Source organism: Tenrec ecaudatus, chromosome 6 (assembly GCF_050624435.1).
Source record: "Tenrec ecaudatus isolate mTenEca1 chromosome 6, mTenEca1.hap1, whole genome shotgun sequence".
In the NCBI taxonomy this organism is placed as follows: Eukaryota; Metazoa; Chordata; class Mammalia; order Afrosoricida; family Tenrecidae; genus Tenrec; species Tenrec ecaudatus.
Genome location: NC_134535.1, coordinates 83,916,319 through 83,932,998, shown reverse-complemented (window position 1 = coordinate 83,932,998; position 16,680 = coordinate 83,916,319). Strand labels below are relative to the sequence as shown.

At 46.9% G+C, this 16,680-nt stretch overlaps 1 protein-coding gene across 3 annotated transcripts in view; it reads right to left on the bottom strand.

Annotated features, from left to right (window-relative positions):
• Nucleotides 1–3,589: 3,589 nt before the first annotated feature.
• LIMA1 (LIM domain and actin binding 1) overlaps nt 3,590–16,680 on the bottom strand; it is a 126,717-nt gene continuing 113,626 nt past the window's right edge. For 2 of the 3 annotated variants that reach the window (XM_075551700.1, XM_075551702.1), the window contains 4 exons: nt 16,269–16,326; nt 14,488–14,597; nt 7,468–7,601; nt 3,590–5,892 (listed from right to left, as the gene is read on the bottom strand). In XM_075551700.1, coding sequence (XP_075407815.1) covers nt 4,881–5,892; nt 7,468–7,601; nt 14,488–14,597; nt 16,269–16,326 — 1,314 coding nt within the window. In that variant the 3' untranslated portion in view covers nt 3,590–4,880. The remainder of the gene's footprint in view (nt 5,893–7,467; nt 7,602–14,487; nt 14,598–16,268; nt 16,327–16,680) is intronic. The other variant, XM_075551701.1, reaches the window with a different exon arrangement.

Sequence of the window (16,680 nt, the reverse complement as noted above, 5' to 3'; positions counted from 1 at the left end):
ACGGCTCCTGTGGGTTTCCAGAGACTGTAATTTTTCAGTATCTCGTCACCAGAGTAAAAAGCCTCCTCTTTTTCTCGAAGAGCAGCTGGTGGTTTCAAACTGCTGCCCTTGTGGGTGGCAGCCCAACCCAGCTGCTACCAGAAGGGCAGCAGTTTGAAACCACCAGTCACTCCACAGGAGAAGGAACGGCGAGGCTTTCTATTCCCACAGAGTTACTGTCTCGGAGACCCACAGACAGTTTAAGCTGCCCTGTAGGACAGCTATCAGTCGGTATGGACCTGATGGCCGTGAGTTTAAGGCATGCTTATGTCAAATGTTAAAGGAGTTGAAGGTGGGGGTGGTGGCCATCCCAAGGTATTCGTTTAGCTCAGTGGTCCTCAAATGTTGGTGTGCATCAGCAGCACGTGGGGAGTTTGTTAAAATGGTTTTCTGGGCCCCATCCAGAGATTCTGATTCAGCACGTAGGGGCAAGGCACGTGAAGTAGCAGTCCTCATTTCTAACAAACTTGTAGATGAAGCCACGATGGCTTGAGAATATGTGGTAAGGCTCTCTGCCAAGGGCATTTTCATCAAAGTCAAGGACTGGCTTCATGGTAACTGCCTTACATTGTATTCAAGATAAATGTTCTGAGCCACTAACTTCTTTGGCCCAATGGGAATTCAACTCAGCTGTTAACCTCAGGATTGAGTAGTTCAAAACTACCAGCTCCACTGGAGAAACATCGGGCTTTCTACTCCAGTAGAGTCCGAGTTACTCTTGGGAACTCACAGGGGCAGTTCTACCCTGTCCTACAGAGTCCCTGTGAGTCAGAATTGACTCCATAGCAGAGGACATGGTTTTGGACTGTGTAGAGAGCACGCTAAGTTGACACTTAAGAACCCAATTCACCATTCTATATCCAGGAGGGAAAAACCAAACCAAACCACCACCTGTACCCTTGTCTTCTCAAACTTGTGGTGCTTAGAAAACATGGCTAACCTCTGTACGTCAAAACAAGCCAGGTGCTGCTTTCACTTTGGTCAGAAGTGACATGACCTTAAGGGGCGGGAACCCAGGTGGTGCTGAAGCCATCATGAGCAGAACTCCTTACCCAGTACAAGCCCCAAGTCAGCCCCCTTTCCTACTTCTCCAGTGGGAAAACTCCCCCTTCCAACGTCCCACTCATGACCAGGAAGTTCAAACTTTTTGATCCCTCAGAATAAGGGAGCCGTTTGGCTGCAGGCTGTTTTCTAAGAATGCGTACATTCTCTTGATGAGGACCATCCCTTTCGGTATATTGGTTGTGGTGCTAATCCTTGTTTCTACCTAGAGTAGTAGTACATCTACGTCAGTTCTTGGGAGCCATAGGCAATTGTTCAAAACCAAATTAATTACTGTCTAGTCAATACTGACTCATGGCGACCCTGTCAGAGTGGACCTGCCTCTGGGTTTCTGAGGCTGGAACTCTGTATGGGAGTGGGAGCCTCATCTTTCTCTGGAGATATAGCTGGTGGTTTTAAACTGCTGATCTTGCAGTTAGCAACCTAACTTGCAATCACTGCACCACCAAGGCTCCTTGGTCCTGTGTATAACGACATAGTTCATATTTATAAATTCGGGGCATAGGCACTGCCCTGTATGCAGTCAGTGCGTACAATGCACATAGGGTGGACGCAGTCGATGAGTTACATGGTAAGGGTAGCTAATCCCAAACCAGGATGGGATATTTTACGGATGGCAACAGGGCCTTCTAAAGAGCTTTATTCACCCCCACGGTAGGGGCAAGAGCAATACCCCTCCATCCACACCAAAGACTGGCTAGCTCCTGGGACAGTGGTCCTGCATGTAAGGTAGCTGAGAGGCACCAGACACCAAACCAGTCAAATTAGAGCAAACAGGCTTTATTGGGGAGAAACACCCAGCCTCTTCAAAGTCTCAGTCCACAGTGTCTGGGCTGGGGGAGTCATGCCCCAGACTACAGGGGTGGTGCTTATATGGCCAGAGAACATGTGACTGGGTTGTTTTGAGTCCATATAAGGTAGTCAGGGATTGGGAGATACAGGTATATCCTGGTTTCTGGAATGTAAGGTGTCTTCCTGGTTCTGGGTGTATTCGTGCTGAGAGCAGAGCGGTGGGTCAAGAACAAAGTGGGCACTGAGCCAAACAGCAGTGAACAAAATGGGCCGTGAGTACAAGGAAGGAAAAAAACGTGCAAAGCTGCTGACAGGTTACATAGCCAGCTCTGGTCAGCTCCACAGGTGTGTGTGAGAGATTCAAGGCCACTTGCTGCTAGTTGTGTCAGCCAGCTCTGGTCAGCTCCGCACGGGTGGGGGAGATTCAAGGTCACTTGCTGCTAGAAGCTGGCCTGGCATTGATTTGTCCATACACTGCAAAGTGTCACAGATGAGTATGCTTAGCCCATAGGAATAGGTCCTCCTATCCTGGTGGTACCACAAAAATGGCAGTTCAAATCCACCAGCCACGCCAAGGGAGAAAGATGGGACTGTTTGCTCCTTAAAGATGTAAAGAGTCTTGAATCCCCTCAGGAACCAGTCTTGGAGTCAGAATCAAGTCCTTAACCGGTCCTTCCATCCTAGTGGAACAGTGGTTCACCCAGGGACCAGGCAAGAGGGGAACTAGTCATCTGCTCCTTCCTCCTTAAAGATTACTCTGAAAAGCCACCCCTGGGGGGTGGGGGGGGGCAGGCAGTTCTACGCTGTCCAATACGGCTTGCTGAGTAGAAAATGGACCTGTTGGCTTCAGACAACGAGACCTACTATTAACAGTAACAAAAAAAAAAAACGCTTTAGCATTTGGGGCAATTGCCTCCACAGACAAAGAAACCAATCAGGCTTGGAGTGGTAAACACGTTCATTTTCAGCAGAGGCCACTGGAAATCCCATTTACCACGTGATGCATCATTAAAATGTAAATTATTAAATGTTGAATTATATACACAATAAACCTATCACTGGATTTTGAACTGGTAAAACAAACTGCTGATTTTGAACGCACACATTCATTCTCTTGCCAGTTGCTTTCAATTTTCCAGGAAAACATTTTTCTTCCCGCTGAGAATGAAAGCCCAAGATCAGCCCAACACTACCACCTAGTGGTAAGATGTGTCCATAGCACTTCTCATCTTTTCTTTCCAAAGGAGGGGCGGCAACTTCGTAAAAAAATTAAAGGAAACAATGGAGAATTCTTGGAAACGGATTGTGGTTGTGGTAGCAATTGTTCAATTCTCTTGGACATAATTGAAATATGGAATGCTATGTTATATTTATTAAACCCCAACTAAGAAAAAGGAAAAAGAAAAACAATGGGAGTGGAGAGCAAATGCCTTGAGAATGATTGGGGCAGGGAATGTATGGATGTGCTTTATACAATTGATGTACGTATATGTATGGATTGTGGTAAGAGTTGTTGGAGTCCCTAATAAAATGTAAAAGAAGAAAAGAGAAAAAAAAATGATTAGGGCAAAGACTGTATAGATGTGCTTTATACAATTGATGTATGTATATGTATGAACTGTGAAAAGAATTGTATCAGCCCCAATAAATTGTTAAAAAAAAAAAAAAAAGAAAGAAAAACAATGGGAAGTTCAAATGTAAATTAAAAGCTTTATTGAATAAAAATGTTTCAGACTAAGCAAGACCGTAAGAAAGCAGAATAATTTACATCTCTAAAAAACATTAGCGCTAAATCTCTGTAAATGAAGAACAAAGAAAAACCTAGAGCTTGAAACACCAGCTCTCTCCACCGCACAGGAGATCTGGAGTATTGATTATGTACAATGTGCTCCCGTGTGCAGTACAGTGCTTCAGTCTCTACACTAGAAAATCATCCCAAGAAAAAGGCGGATAGTTGGTTTCACTGGACCCTGGAAGTACTGTCTACCATAAACCCAACCAATGTCAGGCCTGCTAAGTCTTAACAAATACAAAGTGTCTCCAATAGTGGAATAAGGGCTTTGGGATGGGGGTGGGGTGGGGCCTGAGTCCCATGGTTGAAGGCAGTTCTTTTTTTCAATCCTCTGTTAAACTCTTCGCTCGGCTCTAACAAGCAGTGTGGTGAACAGTGATCCAGAGGGCCTGACAAGAATATTACAGCTTTCAGTAAGCTATGAGAGGCAGGAGACCACCGGAGAGGACACAATCACTCGGGCTTCGGTCAAATTGGCAGATACCATGGCTTATTTGGGAGGCAGTGGGTCTTTCCAGGCACCAACGCATGTGGGATTGGTTCTTCAATTTCTTCAGAAACAGTTCTGAAAAGACGGCTGTTATGCATACCCCAGTTATCCAGTTCAGGGTGGGGAGTAGAGCACAGGATGCAAAGCAGTAAATTCCCATTTTACTTGGCCGAGTATGAAAAAGTTAATCTAAAAGTTTAAAAGAAGACTAAATATTTGATCTCTTAGGAAACGAATACTAAGCAATTAAATTGGTATTACTAAAAAGTTTACAAACTGTGCCCTTTATACTAAAGTGCATTTGGTCATCTTCTTTTGGGCCCTGAAATTCTTTCTGCAGGTTCCCTAATTCCACAGTCGTATCTGTAGTGGAACAGTGGACTATTACCCATCTCAGTGGACTCCAGACTGTACTGCTAGGAGTGTCCCCTCTCTCTTTTGCATGGATAAAATCTTGAAGCCGTCTGGATATCATCACTATGGAAAGAGAGGGGTTAAGCGATATCGTCTCTAAAACTGGTTAATTTTAAGCTGCGGCATGGGATTTTTTTTTTTTAAAGCGGGGCTCATTTTTCCAAAGTTACTTCCACACAGATGACAGTTCACACTAAGATACTGTTCACGCATGTGCATCACTTTGATAAAGGGCAGAGGCTCACTAACACTAACACCAATTTAAGGCCCAGCACCTTCGTAACTTATCTATCACTCCTCATCCTCATCCTCATCCTCATCGTAGTACCGGTTTCTTTTTATCTGCTCTTCCACAGACAACTCTTCGACCACCTCTCCCTCCCAGAAGCCCATGCCCTGGGATCTCGGATCCTGAGTGGAGTATTCTTTGGGGGAGGTGTTGTCTACAAAGCTGGACCAGTTTGGAGACCTGGGTTCTTCTGGAGACTGCGGTGTGAGGAAGGCACCATAATCTTCATCTACGTTTGAGCCATTTTCTACAGGATTGTCACTCCCCAGCTCAAAACCGTGGACTTCCTGACCTCTCCCGTCTTCCTCTCTTCTCCCAGACTCCTTGCTTTGCCAGGCGGCTTTGTCGACAGCCCCATTCTTCTCAGAGGCTTCGATGTTCTCCACGGGTTTCCGGTCGGCTGCTGTTCCACCTGCAAACTCCTCGCTTTGCTCCCCCATGCTCCAGCCTTTCCTGAGAGGAGACAAGGCTTTGGGGCTCCTGACAGAAGTGGTTCGAAACGAAGCTGCCACAGTGAACGGGCGGCTTCTTTCCTTCAGCGAGGAAGACCGCCGGAGCTTCTTCAGATCCAGGTCCACGTCTTCCAGAGCTTCAGGCTTGCTGCTGTCATCCTCCGGAGGCCATTTGGGTTTGGATACTTTGAGCCCTTCCTCCAAAACGCTGCCCGGACTGCCAAGTTCACTTGGGGGCGGCCAGGCAATCCGAAGCTTCTTGGTTTCCGCGGGTTTGTCTTCCTTCTCGGGCTGGGAGGAAGCCTTGGCTTCCATGCTCGCAGCCAGCACGCCCACCTTAGCAATGGGGGCGTCTTCCACGCCTGGGTTCTGAGGGGTCTCTCCTGCGTGAGGAAGCGGGGCTGGCCTCTCCAAAGTCTCTTCACTGTCGTTTCTGGTTGCCCACAGATCCTTGTGGGGTCTGTGCCCAAAGCCTTCATCATAGTTGCCTTTAGACTTAAAGAGCTGATTGAAGTGAGGCTTGCAATAGATTCTTCCATGTAAAGATGCGTACGTTCCTAGGCTGTCGTTAAAAGAAAAGGCACAGAGTCAGCGATCTGCCATTTCCACCAGCAGGCTAAACGCCTGGCAATTCCAGTGCTTTCAGGAGAGGCTAACCGGGAAAGTTAGCTTTACAAGCGCATCCATCATGTAGGACTCGCCACTCCCTTGTACGCGCATTTGTGCTTTAAAGGACCGGGAGCACTTGCTCCCTTCTTGTCCTGAACCTCCAGGACTCGTTTTCCCATCTGATAGGCATCCCTCCTCCCTTTTAAGTGATTTTAATCCCCCTCTGTTAAAACCGTTCTAAAAAATTACTTCTTCCAGGAAGTCTTCCCTCGGTAATCCGACCCAGCTTAGATCACTCATAGAAATAAATTTCCTTAGGAGTTTTATCCTTAACACTCGCAAGAGCACCCCCCAGCTTCCCATCTGGGGTATAATTTAAAAGCGTGCCTCAACAGGAATTGGTATAATGCGCTGCAAACAACCGGCACTCCATAAAAGCCGCGAGGTGGAAAAATGAAACTATGGTTCACAGGAAAACGGTGGGCAGTAGCTGGGCGGTAAGGCTTCCCTTGTGGTCAGGGCTGGACGGGACTTCGGTGTCACTTGCAGAGAAACCAACACATGGGACTCAAACATGCTAATGGTCATGAGGATCGTGCAGGGCCAGGCAAGGTTTTGTTCTGTGATCCAGAAGGGTGCTGGGAGCCAGTGAGCTCAATAGCAACAAACAACAAAAGCCCATAGCACCCCCATAGAAGAGATGTAAACATTTAAAACGTAAAAGTACAACTGGGTGGATGTCAGAGAGGCACGGAGGGGCGCATGGGCTAGCCGTCAAAACCTAGCCCTGGAAGCCATTGTGGCGAGGTGCTGTGTGACAGGGGTCCGGCCATCTTTCAAGAGTCTCTGAGCAGGGGTGCTTGCTCTGGGAGGAGAGCAGCGGGAAGTGGCATCTAAGCTGCTTCCTTCTCTAACACTTTATGGTTAAAATGAGTGACAATGGAGTATTTCGTATAATTATATCCATGGTTGGAGTTATAATCCTATCTAGGTTTTCAGGGGGAAAAATCAACACACAATACTAGTAAATTCCAATACTAGGAATAGAAATGAAACGTTATACAGAAAAAATATCCATGTTCTTCTGGGGCTATGTCTAACATGATTTTACACAGTGCTCAGGGCACTTAACGGCTTAGGCAAGTCACCTCTGGAGAGTTCTTAACTTTATGACTCTCTGACACTGAAGGCAAAGAGCCTACTAAATTAGGTCACAGGAGGGTTGTGCTTTGCTTTTCAAATAACAGTATTTTTTAATCATGGTGAAAACACATAACGAAAGGCACAGGAATCCACATTACTTAAGCTGTCCGTTCCAACATTCACATTCACGTATCAAGGTACCAAGAAGTTTCATGCACCAGTATTGCTGGATATGAGACATTTGTGATTAAATGGTGCATTTTTTGGAAAGGGCCTTCAAGCACATACTATTAGCACAATAGCTTTCAGGACTGAAGCTCTAAAGGCCAATGGGTTCCTCCAGAGGCCCAGCTACACAGAGACCGCTTGTTTGGGCCTGGCTTACCTAAGTTTGTTGTTACAATAGGTGCAGCGGAAGCAGCTGATGTGAAACACCTGCTTGTTGGCCAAGAGACGCTCCATCGGGTACACGGTCTTCTGGCATTCCACACAGGTCTCTCTCACGGGTGCCTGAAACTTCTGGGAGCAGGACAAGACAAGGTTAACTGGCTTAGGCTGTAGTGAGCTGCCTGATCTGCCGAGATGGGCCCTACGGTTTACTCTGTGCCCTAAGGTCTCCCTTCTCCCTCAGTGGTCAGTCAGCTACCAGAGGTGCTCGAAGCCTGTTCAATGCTCTCAGTCGATTCATTAAAATCAAGAGGCTCCCCTGGATTCCTTTCCCAAACTGTCTGGTTGCCCTGCATGTATGTCGCAGCCACTAAGGGTGGGCAGAGCTGGGGCTGGATTGCAGAGAAAGGTTTAGACAGGCCACCACAAAATACACACACAGACACGCAGCCAATGTGAGGAGGAGGGGAGGAAATTAGAGAAAACTGCATCACATACAGGAAAGTAGTCTGATTCGTATCAAATAGAAGCAGGGATGACTTCTCACAGGAACAGATTCTGAAGGGGATACATTTCAAGAAGTGAAAACCCACGTGGCTTTTGGGAATGTGCAGAAGACACTTTGCGAAAGCACCTTTTATTCTCCTGTGCTTATATTAGAGTCTTGATTTGCTTTGGTCAGGAGCATGATATTTTTAAAACCAAAACTAACACATACATGAAACCATTTTTGAGACAAGTTATTGAATTAGGACTCTGGGAAGAAACCTCTGCCCAACAAAGCAATAGGTTCTATCCTCTTGTAAAAGCCAGTGGAGACGAGGCACAAGGCAATGGGAGAGGAGCGGTGAGGGCGTGGCGGACTGGCTGGGATTGGCTCGTGAAGTATGAACTCGGAGCGGTACAGCCGGTGCATGTGGTAAACTCGACGCTCAGGAGCACAAGACAGTGGTGTAGTCGGAATTCCAAAACACTTTCCTAAATTGTTCACTGGGTGAGAAATGGCCATATGGCTCTGGAGAAGGGGGAAGGAGGTTATCAGTATGTGAAAGGGACCTTTAACCTGGTTAACACCCCAACCAGCAGGTGCAGGTGGCAGCTTAGGTTATGATGGTCAGGAAGCTCTCACAGGGACCAAGGTGGCTCCTCTGTTGCCAAGGCCAGAGTGGGATTTTGTCAAAATAATGTACCTGTGTACGGAGGGCTGTGGATAATGCACATTTGTCCCAAGGCTAACTTAGTCCCAGGACCGGAACCATTAGTAATAATTAACCCGATGTTAGCAACAAGCCTAAATAAACCAGGTTACATGAGGGCAACATGGAATTTTGATGGGAAAGCAAACAAGGCTGAAAATAAGGCCATAAAAAAAGATGAAGAAAAATCATACCACCAGTTCATTTGCCATGTGAATCACTAGGAAGTAGAGCCAAAAAAATAAAAAGAAGCTCTACAGGAAAAAGGAATGGTTTTCCAAGCAGAGTTGGACAGGGAATGAGTGGAGAAAATGAGTATAAAATGGAAGCAAGAAAAAGATCTATAAAAGGGAGTTTGCTGAAATTAGTGACCTCCCAAATAGCACCCAAGGGACTTCAGAATGAAGGAGGAGAACGGAGTGGAAATAGCTCCCTCCCCGGCTCGTCCCTCTAGGGGACGAGTCCTAAAATGAATATTAACAGCATCACAGAGCCGGGGTCAAGCACAAGGAAAAGATGTCCATGTGACCAAGCACAGGGCATGGAATGTGCTGGAAACAATTTAGGCATCCTTTGGAACTTAAGATTTTATTTTTCCCTTTCTTTTTATATGGGGTACTTCTGCCAAGATAAGAGCTATACAGAGATTATCTTTGCAAAGCTTAAATTAGATATTTTCTAAAAGGGCTGGGTCCTCGTCTAGCAAGCAGGAGATAAATTCCCACAGGGGACTTTTGAAATGAGGTATGATAAACTGACACCCCCGGGAGAGAGCCTGTTAAAGTCACCTTTCGCACGATGCAAATGCAAATCTTTTTCAGCTGCAGGGCAGATTCCATATTTTTTAAATTGGATATTGGCCAGTGAGTAAGTTGTCATTGTAGTCAGCAAAGACAAAACAGGAGACACGCACTGCACACACTTACGAGAGGAAATGGGCAGTATTCTGCTCAGGGAGAATGGGACACCTCTTGTGTACACGTGTATACACACACACACACACACACACACGGAGGGCACTCTGTAGGAAGAGGGTCCAGCCCAGTGAACAGAAAGGAGAACCTGAGAGAAAGCTGAAAGTTGAGCTCACATTAGGAGGAAAGTGGAAGGCAGGAGCAGAAATTAGGTACCGGGAGCAGGAAGCAGAAGCTGGAAGAGACAAACAGGAACCTTCAGTGAGTACACAGCATTTGGTAAGCTCCGAGTGTTTCACTGCAGCTGCACTCAGACCCAAAATAAGGTGTTTCGTCCTCCTGGCAAAACCAGCCCCACTTTAGCAACCTCACGCTGGAAGCGATCCCCGCCCAGGAGAGAGAGCTTCCAGGTGTCTGAATCCCACCTAAGGAGCATCTCGTTAGCAATTCAAATCTTCCTACCTCCCACACCCGACCCACCATGGCTGACTATGGAAGGCGGCCTTCACCCAGGCACCGAAGTCACTGCTCCTCAACAGCCAGTCACTAGACTGCAAGTTCACGCACCTAACGGGGACCCTCATGCTTCCCGCTAGCCAGACCTCTGCAGTTCTCTAGCTTCTCTCAGGCCTCATAAACCATTGTCGGTTTTGTTTAAGGCGTAGGCAGCAGCTGCCCAAAGGCTTTTGTTGCTTCAGAAAGATAATGGGATCCCAACATGGTAATATGCCAATTCATGGCAGTGGTGGCGCCTGTGCCTGCCTTCTCTTCTCTGCCCTGAGCTTGCAGCCACGTGTCGGTTAATTGCCCCCATGTCCATTCAGACAACAGGAAGCACAGTGGGTGCTTGCAGAGCTCTCCCATTGCGGCAGGCCTGGCGCACATCCTGCCTGACGTCGTGCCATGCTCTGACTTGGCACACTCACATTTACTACACTGCCAATAGCAGAATTGTTAGTTTTTTTAAACAAATCTTTTTTATTGGTGGTGTTAATACGTGAATACAACATAGATATTTCATCCTCCCCGGTTTCTCACATGCAGGAACTAAGAACCCCTGAAAGCCTGGTGCCTTACCAACCTGACAGACAGGAGGCAGAATGCGGATTAAAACTCACAGCTCTTGACACCCTTCCCTGGAGCCTGTTTTCTAAATTCTCCCGGAATGTTAAATTTTTCAGAACCAGAGGAAACTCTTGGGAGGAAGAGAGCAGATGCTTATCTCGATGAAAATCATCTCGCTATAGTGTTTGGAACCAGCGATTCTTTCCTTTGCTTCAAATTTAAAAAGATACGCAGAAGAGATTTCCTGCTCATCAGGAATGAACGAGGTCACCGGTGAAATTGTTGAAGTTCCTGATGACGTCTTTCTCAAAAGGGCTCCTGCAGGCCTTCTGCTGATCACTATGTACTTGAAGCTATTTTTCTGAGGGATTTTCAAGGGTTCATCGGCACTGTTTCATCCTCTTCTGGTGAGAGGGAGGCCAGAGCTACAGTGTGCATGCAGTGTGGGGGGTAACAGGGGACAAGAGTCGGCAGCGTTGTTGCCATCGGGCTGAACCTGAATCCCAGTAACCCCGTGACTGAGTAAGCACACCCCACTGGGTTTCCATCCTTGCAGGAGCAGACCACCCAGTCTCTCCTCCTGAATAGCCTTCTAGGTACCAGCAGAGCACGTCACCGGGACACCACCAGCCTTCAGGAGTCAGCAAAACCCAAAGAACACCCTGTATGTTTTAAGTCAGGCCTCCAGCCCTCAGGCTGCGTACCACCGAATGCCTTCCATGCCTTCTTCCCCAGGTGTGAACACATCTGGGTGAAGCAAATTCCTCCCTGCATGAGACGTGGCGGGCGGCCTCCCTGCAGCCTCCGCCAGGCCCTGTTTGCTTGTGGAATGCTGTGACAGCACTGTGGGGGAATGTTCCTCACGTCTTCCAGACTGCCCTTCAGGAAGGGAAAGGTTAGGGGCAGGCTGGGAAAGCAGTCAGCATGTAGATCAGCGGTTCTCAACCTGTGGGTCATGACCCCGTGGGGGGGAGGTGTCGAATGATCCTTCCACTGGGGCTGCCTAAGACCATCGGAAAACACAAATATTTCACAACATATAATCACATATTGTTTTGTAGTGAATCACTATGCTTTAATTACGTTCCATTTGTAACAATGAAAATACACCCTGCAGATCAGATCTTTACATGACGATTCATAACAGTAGCAAAATTACAGTTATGAAGCTGCAATGAAAATAATGTTATGGTGGGGGGGTCACCACAACGTGAGGAACTGTATTAAAGGATCGCAATATTAGGAAGGTTTGCGAACCACTGATGTCGATGGTGAGGAAAGATTCAAAATGCCCTTGCAGCCCCAAATTCTGATAACTCTATAGAACAGCATAAAACCTGCCACCCCACCCAGTCTAGGGTCTACTGTGCATCCCCTCAGGTAGCCTGCCGCATCCTCCCTACACAGCCGTCAGGAGGACCAGCGGGAGGAGGCCTGGACTGGCCTGCTTTGGGCACGAGAGTAAGTGGGAGTTTACCAGGGCTAGTCCCAACTCCTTGCCTTTTGCTCCCCTGTCCTTCTCCTCTGGGCACATTCACAGGATGACTTCTCCTGAAGGGACAGCAAAGCAACAGGCCTCTAGAGGCTCTCTCCAAGAAAGGAGAAAGGACCTGGCCCTCGCCCAAGGATCCACTGACTGCTGCTCCCAGAACAGCACCCTCCCTGAGTGGGAGCCTGCAATGTCCACCACTTCAGTAGCACCAAGTCTCACCAACTCTCTGGCCGGTGTTCAAAACCCACGAAATCCTTGCTGTCGGAGACTAGTACTCTCTTGTTATTTATGAAGCCAAAATTTGAAATGCTGTCTCTACCTACGGTGTCCTATTGTCAATAGCAGACAGGCCCAGAGGAACCAGGCTCGTTTTGTCCCCCACCCCAGGAAATAGGGGATCCCCAAATCTACTAAGTGAATAAGCTATCAGCTCATCAACATGGAATGATACATCATTGACCCCCTGTGGGTTTCTAAGACTATAACTGTATATAGGAGTAGAAAGCTCTGTCTTTCTCCCAAGAAACTGCTGGTGGTTTTGAACTTCCGACCATGTGAACCACAGCCGCAATGCATAACCACTACACCACTGGGGCTCCATAAGCTTATTCTTGGTTGTAACTTCCCAAAGTGGAGAAGCAACCTTGGGCTGACAGCCATGAGTGCAGTTAGGCTAACAGGCTTTGCTGTAAACATCTACTGAAGGGTCTTGTATACAGAACACAAAGGGGAACTGTGAGGAAGAGTAAACAAACCTTTCTCTTTGTCTGTAAACAAAATTGAGGTGGGGCTAGGTCCCACCCAGGCTCTGTACACCAGGACCATTTGGACTTTGGACCACAGACGCAAACATAAAAACACCAGGTCAGTATATGTTAGTTTTGTGTGCACGGTGCTGCATGACCAGGAGCAAAGTCCTAGGCCTGGGGCAGGAGCAGGAGCAAAGGGAAGGCCTGGGTGAGGTACGCTCCTTGGCACCTCACCTTTCACTAGCTCAGACCCCGGGGGTGATCTACATCAGGGGTACCTTCAGGACCCAGCTAGAACCACGAAGTTTTGGCCTAGCAGCTGAGGGAAGGAAGCAATACTCAGCTGGGAACTCAAATATCTTCATGAACAGATTTTAGTCTTTAAAGTTGCCACCGGATGCCCCCAGGCCCCTTGATTATAGAGAATTTGTGGCCAAGTCAGATTTGCTGGCTGTTCTTGATCCAGAATGACAACCAGAGACCCACGGCCAGGCAGGGTTGCCTCTGGAGAGAAAGAGGAGCATCTGCTACTTTGTTGTGCTCCTGATGGGGAAAGGGCTTCCCGAAAACAGCCGATCTTCAAGGCCAGGGCAGAAGGTAGTGCAGACTCCATCTTCAGAACCCAGCTCGCCCGTCGTGAAGTCTCCGTCTCTCGCTCGTGTCCTCCTCCAAGGACCCTCTTAGGTCCCTCACACCACTCGGCTTCCTTTAAAAGGTTCGTGTGCATCTTTTCTTACCCCTTTAGGACCCACCCTTCAAACTTCCTTGGGAAGTTTGCTTTTGCTCCACACCCTGCTTGTGGTCTCCCTGCCCTCATCCTTGTGAAAGCTCCGCTCCCATCACAGGACTGACTGACCATGCCCCCGCTGGGCGAGGAGCACAGCAGATGGGTGTGTGGGGTTGGGCCGGACCACCTTCAGATCAGGCCTACCTAGTCAACAGTTGAGGAAACCACCGGCTCCGTAACAGAATACTGGAGGAGAGAGACGGTCAAGCAGTGTCGGCAGATCTGCTTGCTGGTCCACCAGGGTGAATGAGCACTAGGTCAGCTGAGGAGCCAACAATCACGTGTGGATCCATTTTTACTTTTATGGGACCATATGTTTGCTCATAGGTAGGGAAAAGAGCATTTTCCTGTTTTAAAAAATAGGAGGCTGTGGATGGACTAAAATCCTAGAATACAAAATTTTCTATCTTCTTTACCCCCGGATTATTAGACACAAGTATAAGTGCTACTTGATTGCCGAGTTTTACAGAAAATGGATCTCCCCAACCCCCCTTTAGACAGGACTATTCTTTCTTTAAACAGTCAAACACCCAATCAAGTGATGGCCCATGGCCAGGGAGCCAGCCACCAGCTCTAAGGTGACACAGCACATCGGCATCCAATAGACTTTAGTTTAACAGGTAATTTCCTAATTCCCATTTCAGAGCTTTTACATACATTCACAATGTCTGTCTGGCCTTGGGGGCATGTTTCAAAAAACAAAGCCTTGGGTTATTTTCTTTAACTTTAGGTTTTCTAAAAATAGTCTGGAGCTTTCCAGCATTCACGGACTAGTAACCCTATGTCTACAGGCTCGAGAACCAGAGCCACAGTACCTTGGCAGCTTTGGGTGGAGAACTTTCAGGAAGGCTGGAAGCTCTGGCATCTGGACTTAGTGGCTTGGGATAGGCAGGCTGCTGGATCTCGCTCTTCACCTGGAAGGTACCTGGTTCCATTACAAAGAGAAGACATTTTGTTTATCTCCTGGGAAGTCTCCAAAGCAACGAGGAGGCACTGCCTCCAATGACAAGTCTTTTCAGTATCAAAATCCACTGCTTTTCTGAAGAAACATGAAAAGGTATGCTCCTCAGGCTCTTGCAAACCGAGTTCTCACAGACTGAGTTCCCAGCTGGGCGGCTATCTTACACTGTGCCACACACAGGCTGAATCCAAGCCATCCATCCATAGGAAGACCCTTCTGCCCTGTATCATGTCATTTTTAAAAGGCAGGCTGTAGACTTAAAGAGCTTTTGGGTAGCTAGTACTCCCAATCACTCCTTCTGGGGCACTTCAGCTCCAATAGGGAAAGCGAGGGGACAGGACGGCAGACATGGCACACTGTGAGTATCTAATTCGACACTGCCTGTTTTATCATCTGGGAGCCATTTTCATAGATAAACGCTATAGGAAAAGGCCCCAGCATTTTTGTGTATGCGCATGTTTTTTCTCCTTCCCATAATCATTGCAACACCGTATGTGCAAGTTAATGTCCTGATACTGTATTTACCCTACAGAACTCAGAGGAGGAGGACCACAAAGAGTCCCTTAAAATCTAGGACTGAGTTTATAAAGTACTAAAAGATACAGACTTGTTTTCAAGAAAAAAAATTTTTTTTTGCAAACCTAATGAAAACTCAAGAAAATAAAAAGAAAACTCAAAATATTGTTAGCCCAAAAGAAATGACTAGAAGGAATATTCTTGGACTCAGCAAGGGAAGTTTTTCTCTGCAATTTTAATGTGTTTACCCAAACCAACAACTTACTGCCATCAAGTTGATTGTGACTCAGCATCTAAGAAGAGTGCAGGAGTGTCCCCATGCGTCTCCGAGACTGTAACTCTTTACAGGAGTACACAGCCTCATCTTTCTCCTGCGGAGCGGTTGGTGGTTTCAAACTGCTGACCTTGAGGTTAGCTGCCCAACATGAAACTAGTATGCACCAGAGCTCCGTGTGTGGTTTACTAGAGACTAGCCTATACTTCTCTTTCAGTTGTGGAGTTTTCAGGATAGTATACTAATCTGCCTGGGGACGAACTAGAAAGCTATACTGCATTTCTAATTAATACACTGAAAATCAGAATCAAAAGGGGACGTGGTATAAAAATAAGAGGATTTTGTCTCTGGGGAAAATAGGCTCAGAATAATCCTAAAATAGGATACAAGGTAACGAAATTCATTACAGTAGTCTTTCAGCAGGAACACCCCTAGAAAATGGCTAGAAATCAAGACTATCTATTTAGATGCCTAAGAATAAATTACTTTTAGGAGGTCAAACTCCAGTTCTTTATCCCTATTAATGAATAAAAAAATTCTCCTGGGCCAAACTTCTACTAAAAGTAAATTTCCAAAAGGATTTGGTTCAAAAGATAGGTCTAAGTTCAAAAGTATTCATTGTCAATCATATTTAATTGAATGTAATTTCTCCCTACGATATGAAATGAGGAAAGGGTATTTAAGCATTTGTCTTTAAGCCAAGGGAAGGATCTGATGGTCTAAATTGCTGGATTCAACATGCTTCTTCCTTAGCACTGGCAGTAATGGGGGACACTCCTGCCTGAACCAAACCCCGCCTGGAGAACAAGGACCTTCACCTCCAGGTTCTACGAGCAAATGCTTACAGGAGTCATCTTCGGCAGGGGAGGGACAGAATGCCAGGCTATTCTCGGCTGCAGAAACCTACAAAAAAGGGGGGGGGAGGGGCAGGATTAGAAATCACATTAAAAATAAAAGCCAACTGCTGCTACTGCCATAAAAACCCGCTGACTCCAGTCGTCACTGGCTGCCTGGGGGAAATAACGGTGGCGGGAACAGCTGAGCACTTCAACAAGAGGCAACAAAATGTCTTTAATGAGGATATTAACATGCCTCTCAATTACAGAGCAACAGAGAAACACTGCGCTCAGCTGCCAAAAGTGTGCATCATCTCCCTTTATAAAGAACTTCTAAACCATCTCCTCCTCCCTTCCCAAACAAAGCAAACCGAAAAGCCTTTGTCCGGATAGAGAACAAAGCTCACTATAACTCACTTCA